At 40.6% G+C, this 12,413-nt stretch overlaps 1 protein-coding gene across 1 annotated transcript in view; it reads left to right on the top strand.

Moving 5' to 3' along the window:
- The window catches only part of LOC132825649 (collagen alpha-1(XI) chain-like), an 80,765-nt gene that overhangs the window by 44,255 nt on the left and 24,097 nt on the right, over positions 1 to 12,413 (top strand). Inside the window, exons 22-27 of the mRNA XM_060841018.1 lie at positions 469 to 522; positions 633 to 686; positions 1,517 to 1,570; positions 4,726 to 4,779; positions 4,874 to 4,927; positions 6,083 to 6,136. Of these exons, the coding sequence (XP_060697001.1) occupies positions 469 to 522; positions 633 to 686; positions 1,517 to 1,570; positions 4,726 to 4,779; positions 4,874 to 4,927; positions 6,083 to 6,136 (324 nt within the window). The remainder of the gene's footprint in view (positions 1 to 468; positions 523 to 632; positions 687 to 1,516; positions 1,571 to 4,725; positions 4,780 to 4,873; positions 4,928 to 6,082; positions 6,137 to 12,413) is intronic.

The following is a 12,413-nucleotide window of genomic DNA, read 5'->3' as shown; positions in this document are numbered from 1 at the left end:
GTTATGAGAGTGAGAGAAGGTTGTGATTTGGAAATCTTTCCATTAGTGGAAGGGCCTGCTGAATCCATGAGTTACAGATATATATGGAATAACCAGATTGGATTTGCAGTCTATCCAATAGACAGGCATTGGATTGTGAATATACTCTTGGTAAATGCTACTGCTAATTACTCTATTGTCTTAACCCCACCCCTGCCAGCAGATAAATCTGCCCATTCAACCTTACTGTCAGCTTAAAACCTCAACAAGGAGAAATGTCACACTATTAAAGGGACATAGTTAGCTTTACTAGATATAGGCTGGGTCCTACAATGAAATATCCTTTGCCCCAGGAGTAATTAGACCTGCAAAACCTAATCTTAATCATTTCAAATATTGCAATTTTAAAAAACATGTACAAAACAATTATGAACATCATATATATCTGTAATCAGTGATTAATGTTGATATTTACATTTTTACTTTAAGGGTGACAATGGGATTGTTGGAAAACCAGGAAACCCAGGAAGAACAGGAGGGATGGTAAGCACCTAAAAACCACTTGAAAATTGATTCCACTCAAAAAGATTATAATACCCATGTTTGAGAATATTTTAAAATGATGCCATTTAATATTCTTTTACGTGTTTTAGGGAAAGAGAGGAAAAGCAGGATCAAGAGGACTAAGAGGGAAAAAAGGTTTCAAGGTAAAATTGGGTCATATAAACCAGGTTATTTATTTGGGGAACCATCGGTAATGTTGGGTAGACATTTTTATCTTTGAAAATGGCCATAACTGAAAAGAATTAATCAGTTATTTTGTGGTCTGTTATTCTGAGGCCCAGTAATGAATACCTAGATTTTATAACAAGGCGAATCTCTTCAAAAATTAAGCCTTTCAAATCACAATACAACAGGAAGACTCTGTGAGTAAAACTAACAATACAATTTTAACTGGTTATTATAAGTTGTAGGGCTGGAGGAGGTTACAAAGGTAGAGAAGAAAAAGGCCATGGAGGTTAAATTGGAAACAAGGATGTGCAAATATGTACAGAAATTAATTTATTAACTCCTCCAGTGTAATTTTAACTTGGATCTTTTCTGTACACATGAATGGAACTGAATGAGTGTATTGAAGGCTTTAGCTCTTGAGTGTGCATGATTGGTGAGACCTCAGTATGAAGTGAACAGTTAGTCATAGCAAGCAACTGCATATAGAGTCTTTCAACATGGGGCAGCTGTTACACTACAGCTATCACATGGGTAATGCTAACCAGGAAACCCAGCTGCTCTTACCACCTGTCATAAGCATATTGGAAGTATCTACAGATTAATGATCAACTTGGTTCATCACATTATGACACATCTTGTATGGCTGTCAAGTCCTGAAGTAGAATGCTACTTCTTCACCACAGACCCTTCTTTGCACGTTTTACTTCGCCAGAACTCCATCGGTTGGAGCACACAATTGTACAAACGAACCATCCTTGTCGTACTGATTAATGAAAACACTGGCTTTAAATTTTTTGTATTTTAGGGCTCAAGAGGTAAAACTGGACCTGTAGGGCCACATGGATCAATTGGGCCTCCTGTAAGTTGTACACTTTTAATGCTGAATCATTAGGCTATTAAGAATTCTAGGATAACGTATCTTCATGTGAGATCCTGCAGATTTATGTATGAGATTACATACTTGCTTATGAATACTTATTGGAAGACTGATTTATAAATTACAGTGTTATGAATTCTGTATCAGAGAATGTTAAAAATAGTTATAATTAACCTCCTGTTTTAAATTTATGCATAATTGAATATTTATACAGAAAGAATACTATACTCTAAATCCAGAATAATTTCTTTATATGTTATCTTTGAATGAAAAATTGAATTGAAAACAGGAATTCTATTAGAATACAACCCTTTCTTGTGTCCTAAGGTGACTGTCTATGCATTTTCAGTGTGTGTGTTGCCTTATGGTTTGTCTCTGAAGTTGTTTAAACAGTCTTTCATTGTCCATTGTGTGCCCACAAAAACAAGTTGGATCACTTTCTTTCATGAATTCTTATGGCCAGGTTATAGTCCAGGTTATAGTCCAACAGGTCTAATTGGAAGCACTAGCTTTCAGAGCACAGCTCCTTCAGCAGGTGGTTGTGGAGTATACGTTTGTAAGACACAGAATTTGTAGCAAAAGTTTACAGTGTGATGTAACTGAAATTATACATTGAAAAATACCTTGATTGTTTGTTAAGTCTCTCATCTGTTAGAATGACCATGTTAGTTTCACTTCTTTCATATGTAAATCACAAAACCTTGTATAAAAGTTACATTCTCAAGTGAACTTTAACAATTGGTGTCAGCCCAGATAATTTATTGAAGGTGTTCACCCCTGTATGCTGCTGTCTGTGCCGGAATGTTTAGACTGATTCTAATCTAAAAAATGAATTAACAGAATCTTACATGGATTCATGCAGTTTTTGAGCAAAGTACAATGTAACTCTGCAAGTACAAATTTGCCCCACAAGTGTATGTGTGTGTGTGCGCGCGCGAGTGTGTGGGGTGGATGGGGAGATGGGGAGGGACAGGACATTGTGAGTATCTGTAAGAGAGAGTGTATATGTGCATGTGTGAGTGTAAAGGGGTCTAAGTGTGGGAATGTGTGTGTCTGTAGGAGTGTGTGTGTCTGTAGGAGTGTGTGTGTCTATGGTAGTGTGTGTGTATGTCTGTATGTGTGCGTGCGTGTGTGTGTATAGTGCAATGGGGTCACCTTTAGTGTGATATGAACCCAAGGTCCCAGTTGAGGCTATCTCCATGGGTACCGAACTTAGCTATTAGCCTCTGCTTGACCACTTTTCTCTGCTGCCTGTCCCAAAGTCCATCTTGGAGGATAGCCACCCGCAGGTCCGAGGTCAATTTTCCCGACTGCTGAAGTGTTTTCCAACTGGGAGGGAACACTCATGTCTGTTGTTGTTGTGCAGTGCCCATTCATCCATTACCGTATCTGTTGCCTCCAACCAACATTATACACCAGGTACATTGACAACATTTTCTTCCTCTGGACCCATGCCAAGATATCACTGATAAAACTACACAGTGATATCATTAAGTTTCATCCCACCATCAAATTCATGATGGATACTCTCTACTATCTGTCTCATTCTTGGACACATGCATCTCCATTAAGGATTAGCAACTCAGCACCTCACTATACCGCAAACCCACAGATAACCTTACAATGCTACACTTCTCCAGCTTCTACCCAAAACATATTAAAACAGCCATCCGTTATGGACAAGCCCTACACTTACACCGGATCTGTTCAGATGAGGAGGAATGTGACGGACATCTGGAAGTACTAAGGGATGCCATCATCAGAACGGGGCACGATGCTCAACTCATCGACCGCCATTTCCGGTGTGCCACAGCAAAGAGCCGTAATGACCTCCTCAGGAGACAGACATGTGCTGCAACTGACAGGGTACCCTTTGCTGTTCAGTACTTCCCAGAAGCCGAAAAACTATGCCATGTTCTTCTTGACCTGCAACACATTATCAATGAGGATAAGCACCTCACCAAGACCTTCCCCACACCTCCACTTCTCACCTTTAAACAACTGCCAAACCTCAAACAGATCATTGTTCGTAGCAAACTGCTCGGCTTTCAGGACAACTCCATACAACCCTGTCACCATGGATGCTGCAAGACGTGTCAGAGTATGGACATGGATACCACCATTATCCATGGGGAGACCTCCCACCATGTACATGACAGGTACTGATGTGACTCAGCTAACGTTGTCTATCTCATACGTTGCAAGCAAGGATGCCCTGAGGCGTGGTTCATGGTGAGACCAAGACTATTGCATAGGATGAATGGGCACTGCACAACAATCAACAGACAAGAGTGTTCGCTCCCAGTTGGAGAACAATTCAGCGGTCTGGGACATTCGACCTCGGACCTTTGGATGGCCATCCTCCAAGGCAGAGTACAGGACAGGCAGCAGCAAAAAGGCGTCCAGCAGAGGCTGATAGCCAAGTTTGGTACCCATGGGGATGGCCTCATTCGGGACCTTGGGATTCATGTCATACTACAGGTGACCCTATATAAATACACACACACACACACACACACACACACTCCTGGAATCAAACCCAGGTCCCTGGCTTCAAAAGGAAATCTCAAATTTTTATTTATGTCAAAATTTATGTTGATGCATGATACTTACTTTCAAGTATGGCATTGGAAAAGCAGAGTTCAAAGTAGGAGTTGACATCAACTCATTTAACAATATTAGCCAACCTCAACGTTGAAATAGAATCTGAGTATTCCTCCTGAATCAGCCATTATCACTCAACACAGAAGCATTCTGAAAATTGAATAATACCCTCTTCATTATATCCATAGGGAGAGTTCTGCTGTACTATGTAGCATAATTGGAAACCTATTTGTTAAAAAGACATTTATGATTTTGTTAAAGACAGCAGAAAGAAATACCTTACTCATTTCCTTCAATTAGCACAGACTAATATCAGTTGATGTCGAGAGTGTGGTGCTGAAAAAAAGCACAGCAGGTCAGGCAGTATCTGAGGAGCAGGAGAATTGATGTTTCAGGCATAAGTCCTTCATCAGAAACCATTTTCATAATGCAGAGGCTCTCGGTATTTTTTTTAAATCTCAGAGATGAACCATCAGTGTAAAAGTGCAACATAACTGGGAAGAGATTAATTAAGTACTATGTTGTGTCTATAGGGAATGCCAGGACTAAGAGGAGACAAGGGGATTCTTGGCCTGAAAGGTCTCAAGGTAATCAATGTATCATTTACCTGTACAATAACTACTTGAACTGTCAAGAATTGTCATCTAACTTACCAACACTAAAATGTCTCTTTTGTGAAAGGGATTAATGGGAGATTCAGGACTTCCTGGGCCTCTTGGGGATCAGGGGAAAAAGGTATGTGGAAGAAATTTAACTAATTTAAATCTAAACCAAGCTTCATGTAGTTTATGGATTAGTTTTACCTCTGTTGTTTAATTAAGAGCTGAGCTTGAAAAAGCAACAAACTGTGACTATAATGTTAGCTAAAGTTCAAGTCTAGTGTGTATGATACCCCTGATGTTCCAGTTGATGCTAGGAGACTTTGTAAAGAGAGCCATGTTTGATTCTTTTTCCATGCTAATTTAGCTCTCGTCAGCCAATCACTGGTTTGCATAGTTGTCCTTGGACAACGGAGCTGAAAATGTGTTGCTGGTTAAAGCACAGCAGGTTAGGCAGCATCCAAGGAATAGGAAATTCGACGTTTCGGGCATAAGCCCTTCATCAGGAACTTCATTCCTGATGAAGGGCTTATGCCCGAAACGTCGAATTTCCTATTCCTTGGATGCTGCCTAACCTGCTGTGCTTTAACCAGCAACACATTTTCAGCTGTGATCTCCAGCATCTGCAGACCTCATTTTTTACCCTTAGACAACAGAGTCAAAGATTATTCTCATGCTACAGTTGCCATATTTCAGACTGGAATGTGGATGTAAATGGAAGAAAGATGAGGGGGGAGTTTTGCTCACCAGCGATCTCCACTATTGACAATGGACCGATCAACTTAAATGGCTAGGTTAACATATGAAGAATGGCAGAGATACCAGAGAGCTGTCAAGTCCCATGAACCTTTAGTTATTAATATTAATTGAAGCTTTTGTTCTTAATACTGTCTTATTGTTTAGCCTTCAAATTTTCAGAGACTGTATAGTTTTCCATGGAATTAATGCAGTAAGAAACAGTGATTTAAAAAAAAAGCATTATTATAGATAAAGTCTCTGGAACAGTTTTAGGATTTATTTATATTCTGATAGACCTAACCTTGGACAAAATGTTATACCTATTCTCAAACACTATAGACATCTAAACAAACCCTGATACATTTGAATTCTATTTAAAAGAACACTTGTGGCTTATCAGATAAACACACATTGTTAAGGTAGTATCGCCTACAAAATCCACTATTAAAAGAACATTCCTTTGGTTCTCCATGGTAATGTTGCATGGTGATGAGTAGGAGCTTGTTCTGAAAGATTATAATCTGAAAGCATTTTTGTTTCTCAATGTTTAAAGGGGAATCCAGGATCCAAAGGTCTCCCTGGAGTGCCAGGTCGTAAAGGGGAACAGGTAAATATCACAGCCTAAACTTAATTGAATGTTAAACATTATTAATAGAATGAATTCTGCATGAGCCCATCAACAAGAATTCTGAATGGCAATGTTATGTTGATGGGCTTGTCAACTTTGCCCTGTATTTTCCTGATTGGCTTAATATCTATCTGTCAGCTTCAGTTACCCTACAGTGGAGGTTGTCATTTCTGTCTAATATGTAGGCAGTTGATGGACAGGACAGGGGTGACTGAGCACCCTAGCCTGTACACTGGTTATCAGAATGTATTACATAATGTTGCCTTCTTATCAGACAATGAAATGGATACACAGCAGAATGAAATGCAGGCTTTTCAGCAACAAGATGTTTCATTTTCACAAGACCAAAGACAAAATTATGAATAGTTTTACACTCATTGAGACATAAAAATAATAATAAAGCTTTCTTTGTAAATATATGGGATGATTTTAAACTAACCTATAGTTGGATTTTTACAGGGCCATTCATTTGACACCCTAACCAATTTTATTGCCTTTTGAATTTAATGAAAAGTAGAATATTAACAAATTAATGATCTGATTGCATATGTTGCTTGTCAAGCAAGCTGGATTAAAATTACCCAACCTCTCAAAACTGACATTGTCCACAACATAACAATACCTTCTTGTCCTAAACTAGATTACAGAGTCCTTTGACTGTTGCTTGTGTGATACATGACTGATTGAACACTGACCCCAAACATGAGCGTGTGAGAAGCATAATAATTACTGAGCAAATCATCGAAGATTCAGTGGCTGAGTCTCCTTCTCAAAAGAATCTAAATATCACTGTCATTATCTCAAAGTGATCACTCCCTTTGTACTAAGATCAGATGACTTGCAAATGCAAAAGGAGCAGATTAGATACCTCCCTTGATTCCTCACCTGATATGCCCGACATGTGACTCCAGACACACAGCAATGTGACTGACCTTTTGCTGCTCTCTGAAATTGTTTAGCATGTCCATGCTCATATACCAATTCCTGTATGTTGAATTCGGTAGCAAAAGACTTTCAGAGATTTACAAATGTGTTCTTGTAAATCTCTAGTTTTGCACAGATATCGATTTCCACCTTTCCATTCGGGACTTTACTCTGGCCAGAACCTAACCCGCACTGTGAAAGAGCTCAGCACATTTTTTCGTCAACACGCCCACCAGTGGAAATGCAAAGAGCTCAGGCCCGCCTCACTCTCTCCCTGCATTTTCCTTACCTTTGATGGTCTGCATTGTCCTTAATGGTTTTTGCATATAAATGTATCAGTTGGAAAGCACAGTGATTTCCTGCTATTGGTTAATCGATGAAAAATACCTGGGGTAATTTGGTAACGGAAAAAACATAGTTCACTCGTAGGCATTCAGTTGTAAGAGCACTCTGTAAAAGACAAAAGAAATGCAGAAAGCTCGGGGTGCTCTTGTGGTACCCAATTTTGAGTTTGCTAAATCATTTCCAAATGTTATCCCTTTTAGCAAAGTGGTATGCAACACAACAACAATGCAGGGCACTTGCTTAGGGAGTCTTGTATTGATCATGTGGAAGATGTGCCCAGCCCATCACAGCCAATCAAGGAGTGGGGGGGTGGTGGGGTGGGGGGGTGGTTCAGTGTCTCGATGCTGGGAGTGTTGGCTTGATCAAGGACGCTGGTGTTGGTGAGTCTTTCTTCCCAGCACGGTGGCACAATTGTGTGGGCAGCATGGTGGCACAGTGGTAGTGGGCGGCACGGTGGCACAGTGGTTAGCACTGCTGCCTCACAGCGCCAGAGACCAGGGTTCAATTCCTGCCTCAGGCGACTCTCTGTGTGCAGTTTGCACATTCTCCCCGTGTCTGCGTGGGTTTCCTCTGGGTGCTCCGGTTTCCTCCCATAATCCAAAAATGTGCAGGTTAAGTGAATTGGCCATGCTAAATTGCCCATAGTGTTAGTTGAAGGGGTAAATGTAGGAGAATGGGTCGGTGAAGACTTGTTGGGCCGAAGGGCCTGTTTCCACACAGTAAGTGATCTAATCTAGAAAAATATGAGTAGTAGAAGAATTATGTGCAACCACAATCCCTCACCAACGTATTCTGCTCTCTAATGTTATCATCAAGCTGCTGATCAACCCTGGTGCAATGAAGCATGCAGGAGTGTATGCTAGGAGCAGCACTGGGCATACCTAAAAATGAGTGTCAACCTGATGAAGCTGTCACACTGGATTACAGGCTTGTTAAATAACGTAAGCAGCATGTGCTAGACAAAGCTGAGATCCCAAAAGCAATCCATGCAGTTTCACTACATCTAGTTGTGATTGTAGTGGACAATTAAACAACTAACTGGAGGTTGAAGCTCAACTACTAGCCATGTTTTCAATGAGCCCAACATATCAGAGCAAAAGGCAAGACTGAAGCGCTTGCAAATATTCTCACCCAGAGTGACAAGTGGATGATCCATCTGAGCCTTCTTCTGAGGTCCAGTATCATAAGATACCAGTTATCAGTCGATTTGATTTACTCCACATGTTGTCAAGGAATGCTTGAAGACACTGGATATTGAAAATGCTGCGGGCCCTGATGATCTTCTGCTAATAGTACTGACTGTCTGTGCTCCAGAACTAGCCACATCCCTGTTCCAATATTGTTACCACACTGGCAAATGCCCAGCAACATGGAAAATTGCCCAGATATGCTCTATCCACAAATAACAGAACAAATCCAGCAAGCTAATTATTCCCCCATCAGTCTATCCTCAGTCAACAATCCAGTCAAGTGACATTTATTCAGAAATAACCTGCTCACTGGCATGTGGTTTAGACATCACCAGAGCCATTTAGCTCCTGGCCTGAATTATAGCCTTGACTAATCATGGTCAAAGGACCTGAACTCTAGAGGTGACGCGAGAGTGACTGCCCCTGACATAAAAGCAGTTTTTGACTGAGTGTGGCATCAAAAGCCCTGGCAAAACTGAAGTCAATGGGAATAAGAGAGAAATTCTCCACAGGTTGGAGTCATAGCTAGCAAAACGTCACCCAGCTCCAGATTTCAATGCAGGAGATCTTCAGAACCTTGTTTCAACCATCTTCATCAATAACTCTCCCTCCATAATATGGTCAGAAGTGGGAATGTTTCCTGATGATCGTACAATGTTCAGGCCATTTGTGACTCCTCTGACAGAAGGACATTGGCAAGAAATGAATGGGAACACCACCCACCTGCACATTCCTCTCCAAACTACACATCAGCCTAGTTTGGAACTATAATACCATTCCTTCGCTGTCCATGGATAAAGTCCTGGAACTCCCTACTTAACGGCATGTGAACCCCACATGAACTACAAGAAGGCAGGTCAAGACTAAAATAACTCTACAAATGCTGGTATCCTGCCACTAAGTCACCCTTTATTTCCACATGGAAAGTCCTTGACAGTGATCCAGCCATCAGAGCCAGCTCTCAGAATGAACAGAATATCTGACACTCAGGTTCTATTTTTTTCTTTTTTCTTCTTCTTTTTCTTTTTTTTTCTTTTTTTTCTTGTTCTTTTTTTCTCTTTTTCCTTTTCTTTTTTTTTTCTTATTAACCCCCACACTACCACCTAACTGCGGTAGGGCTTATTTTTTCCCTAGCACCCATGGTGTGTGTGTGCAGGTGTGAGACACAGTGAGAGACACAAAGTGCACGAATCTTTATTCAATTTCCACCACCAGGAAAATAGGAAAACAGCCGGGTGGCCAGTGACAAGCAGTGCCCTTCACATCAAAGGGCGATGCTGTGTGATCAGACACTCAGGTTCTAATCTGTCAGCCAGGGCTCCCTGATTGGGCCAGATTAACAGCCCCAATCAGGGAACTCCTGTTCTATGAGGTCTACCTTGCAATCACTACAAAGACCATCTTCTCAATGGAAACTAGCAATGAAAGTCTGTCCTAGCAAATGATGCCAACATGAGATAATAAATAGAATTCTATGACAGTGGCATAAGATCAGAATCATAGCTCTGTCCAATTTAGTTTGTTCTTTGCAATTTGCATTTATTAAAAAATGCTGTAACAAGCTTGTGTAGAACTGAATTAACGTATTTCATTTGGAGAAATCTGCTAGCTCTTATACCATACATCCCTCCATTTCTTTTTCTCTCCTGTTTAATGTGGCATTGGGCATTTCTATGTCATAAGCATTTAATGATGTTTTCTGGATGGTCTCAAGAGATACGGCATTATGTTATGAGGAATAAGGGTACCATCATTCCCATGTTTATATATGTCAATGTATTTTAATATCTGTACAGTCAATCATGTTTGTGGCTTGTTTAGCTTGCTGCACAAGATAAACCCATAATATTGGCTCCAAAACATGCTCAGTAGCTCAGAATCCTGATATAAATCTTTATTGTAAAAGTGAATTGAGTTCACATCAAGTGTTTTCTTCATTGGAAATAAGCAGCAACTCTGTGTTAATTCCCTCACATCTGGCCTCCAGTATTTGAGCTTTGCATTTTTAACATAATTGCATAAGCCAACTTTTGGCTTACTTGATTCACATGTTCTGTTGCTCACAGACCGAATTTAAAATTGACTCAGGAAAGGAGTGTTCAAAAGCTTTATATATTGCGTTGACAACAAAGCATTATTTAGCCACAAGGGGGCATCTCCTGGCCATATCTGAGAGAACTGAGATTGCTTCCTTGCACAATATTTATCTAAATGAAAGACATTTATTCTTGTCATTCTGGAACTTGAAAATAACAACAAGCATGAAATTAGGCAACAGAGTCGTAGAGATATACAGCACGGAAACAGGTCCTTCAGTCCAATACGTCCATGCTGACTAAATATCCTATTTAAATCTAATCCAATTTGCCAGCATTGGCCCACATCCCTCTAAACCCTTCCTATTTGTATACCCATCAAGATATTTTTAATTGTTGTAACTGTACCAGCTTCCACCACTTCCTCTGGTAGCTCATTCCATACTTGCACCAAACTCTACATGATAGTATTGCCCCTTAGGGCCCTTTTAATTTTTTCCCATTTCACCTTAAACCTATGCCTTCTAGTTTTGAACTCCCCCACCCCAGGGAAATGACCATATCTATTTTCCCTATCCATGTTGTTCATGATTATAGAAACATCTATAAGTTCATTCCCTCAGCCTCCAACACTCCAGCGAAACAGCCCCAACCTATTCAGCCTCTCCCTATAGCTCAAACCCTCCAACCTTGGCAACATCCTTGTCAATCTTTTCTGAACTCTTTGAGGTGTCGCAACATCCTTCCGATAGCAGGGAGATCAGAATTGTATGCAATACTCTAAAAGTGGATGAATCAATGTCCTGTACAGCTGAAACATGATCCCCCAATTCCTATTCTCAATGCACTGACCAATAAAAGCCAACATATCAAACTCCATCTTCACTATCTTACCTAGGGGCTTGTAGATGGGGAGGTACCAGTATTGGACTGGGCTGGACAAAGTCAGAAGCCACATGCATCAGGTTAGAGTCCAACAAGTTTACTTGAAATACAGAGCTTTTGGAGCGCAGTTCCTTTCTCAGGTGGTGAAGACACAGATGGAACAGTTTACTTCTGTATTTTCTCGAGTTTAGAAGAATGAGAGATCTAAAATGCAAAAGGGGATTGACAAATATCAATTTGTTCTAAGACCTCCTTGTTCAAAATCATACCCCAGGACCTTACTACCTTGTGAACATCACTGGTTAATCAGTCCCTTCTGTTGTTATCCTTTACCAGTGACGGTATGCTAATATGACATGTTTCAGGAGATCTGTGACTACAGGTCTGAGTGGCTTGGATGCGAGCATAAGAGGTACTGTTAGTAAGTTTGCAGATGACAAAAAATGGGAGGTGTAGTGGACAGTGAAGAGGGTTACCACAGATTACAACAGGATCTTGACCAGATGGGCCAATGGGCTGAGAAGTGACAGATTGAATTTAATTCAGATAAATGCGAGGTGCTGCATTTTGGGAAAACAAATCTTAGCAGGACTTATGCACTTAGTGGTAAGGATCCAGGGAGTTTTACTGAACAAAGAGACCTTGGAGTGCAGGTTCATATCTCCTTGAAATTTGGAGTCGCAGGAAGATAGGATAGTGAAGAAGGTGTTTGGTATGCTTTTCTTTATTGCTCAGAGTATTGAGGACAGGAGATGGGTGATCATGTTGCGGCTACACACGCCATTGGTTAGGCCACTGTTGGAATATTGCGTGCAATTCTGGTCACCTTCCTATCGGAAAGATGTTGTGAAACTTGAAAGGGTTCAGAAAAGATTT

Source organism: Hemiscyllium ocellatum, chromosome 21, assembly GCF_020745735.1.
Source record: "Hemiscyllium ocellatum isolate sHemOce1 chromosome 21, sHemOce1.pat.X.cur, whole genome shotgun sequence".
NCBI lineage: Eukaryota > Metazoa > Chordata > Chondrichthyes > Orectolobiformes > Hemiscylliidae > Hemiscyllium > Hemiscyllium ocellatum.
This window is presented reverse-complemented; position numbering and strand designations above follow the sequence as displayed.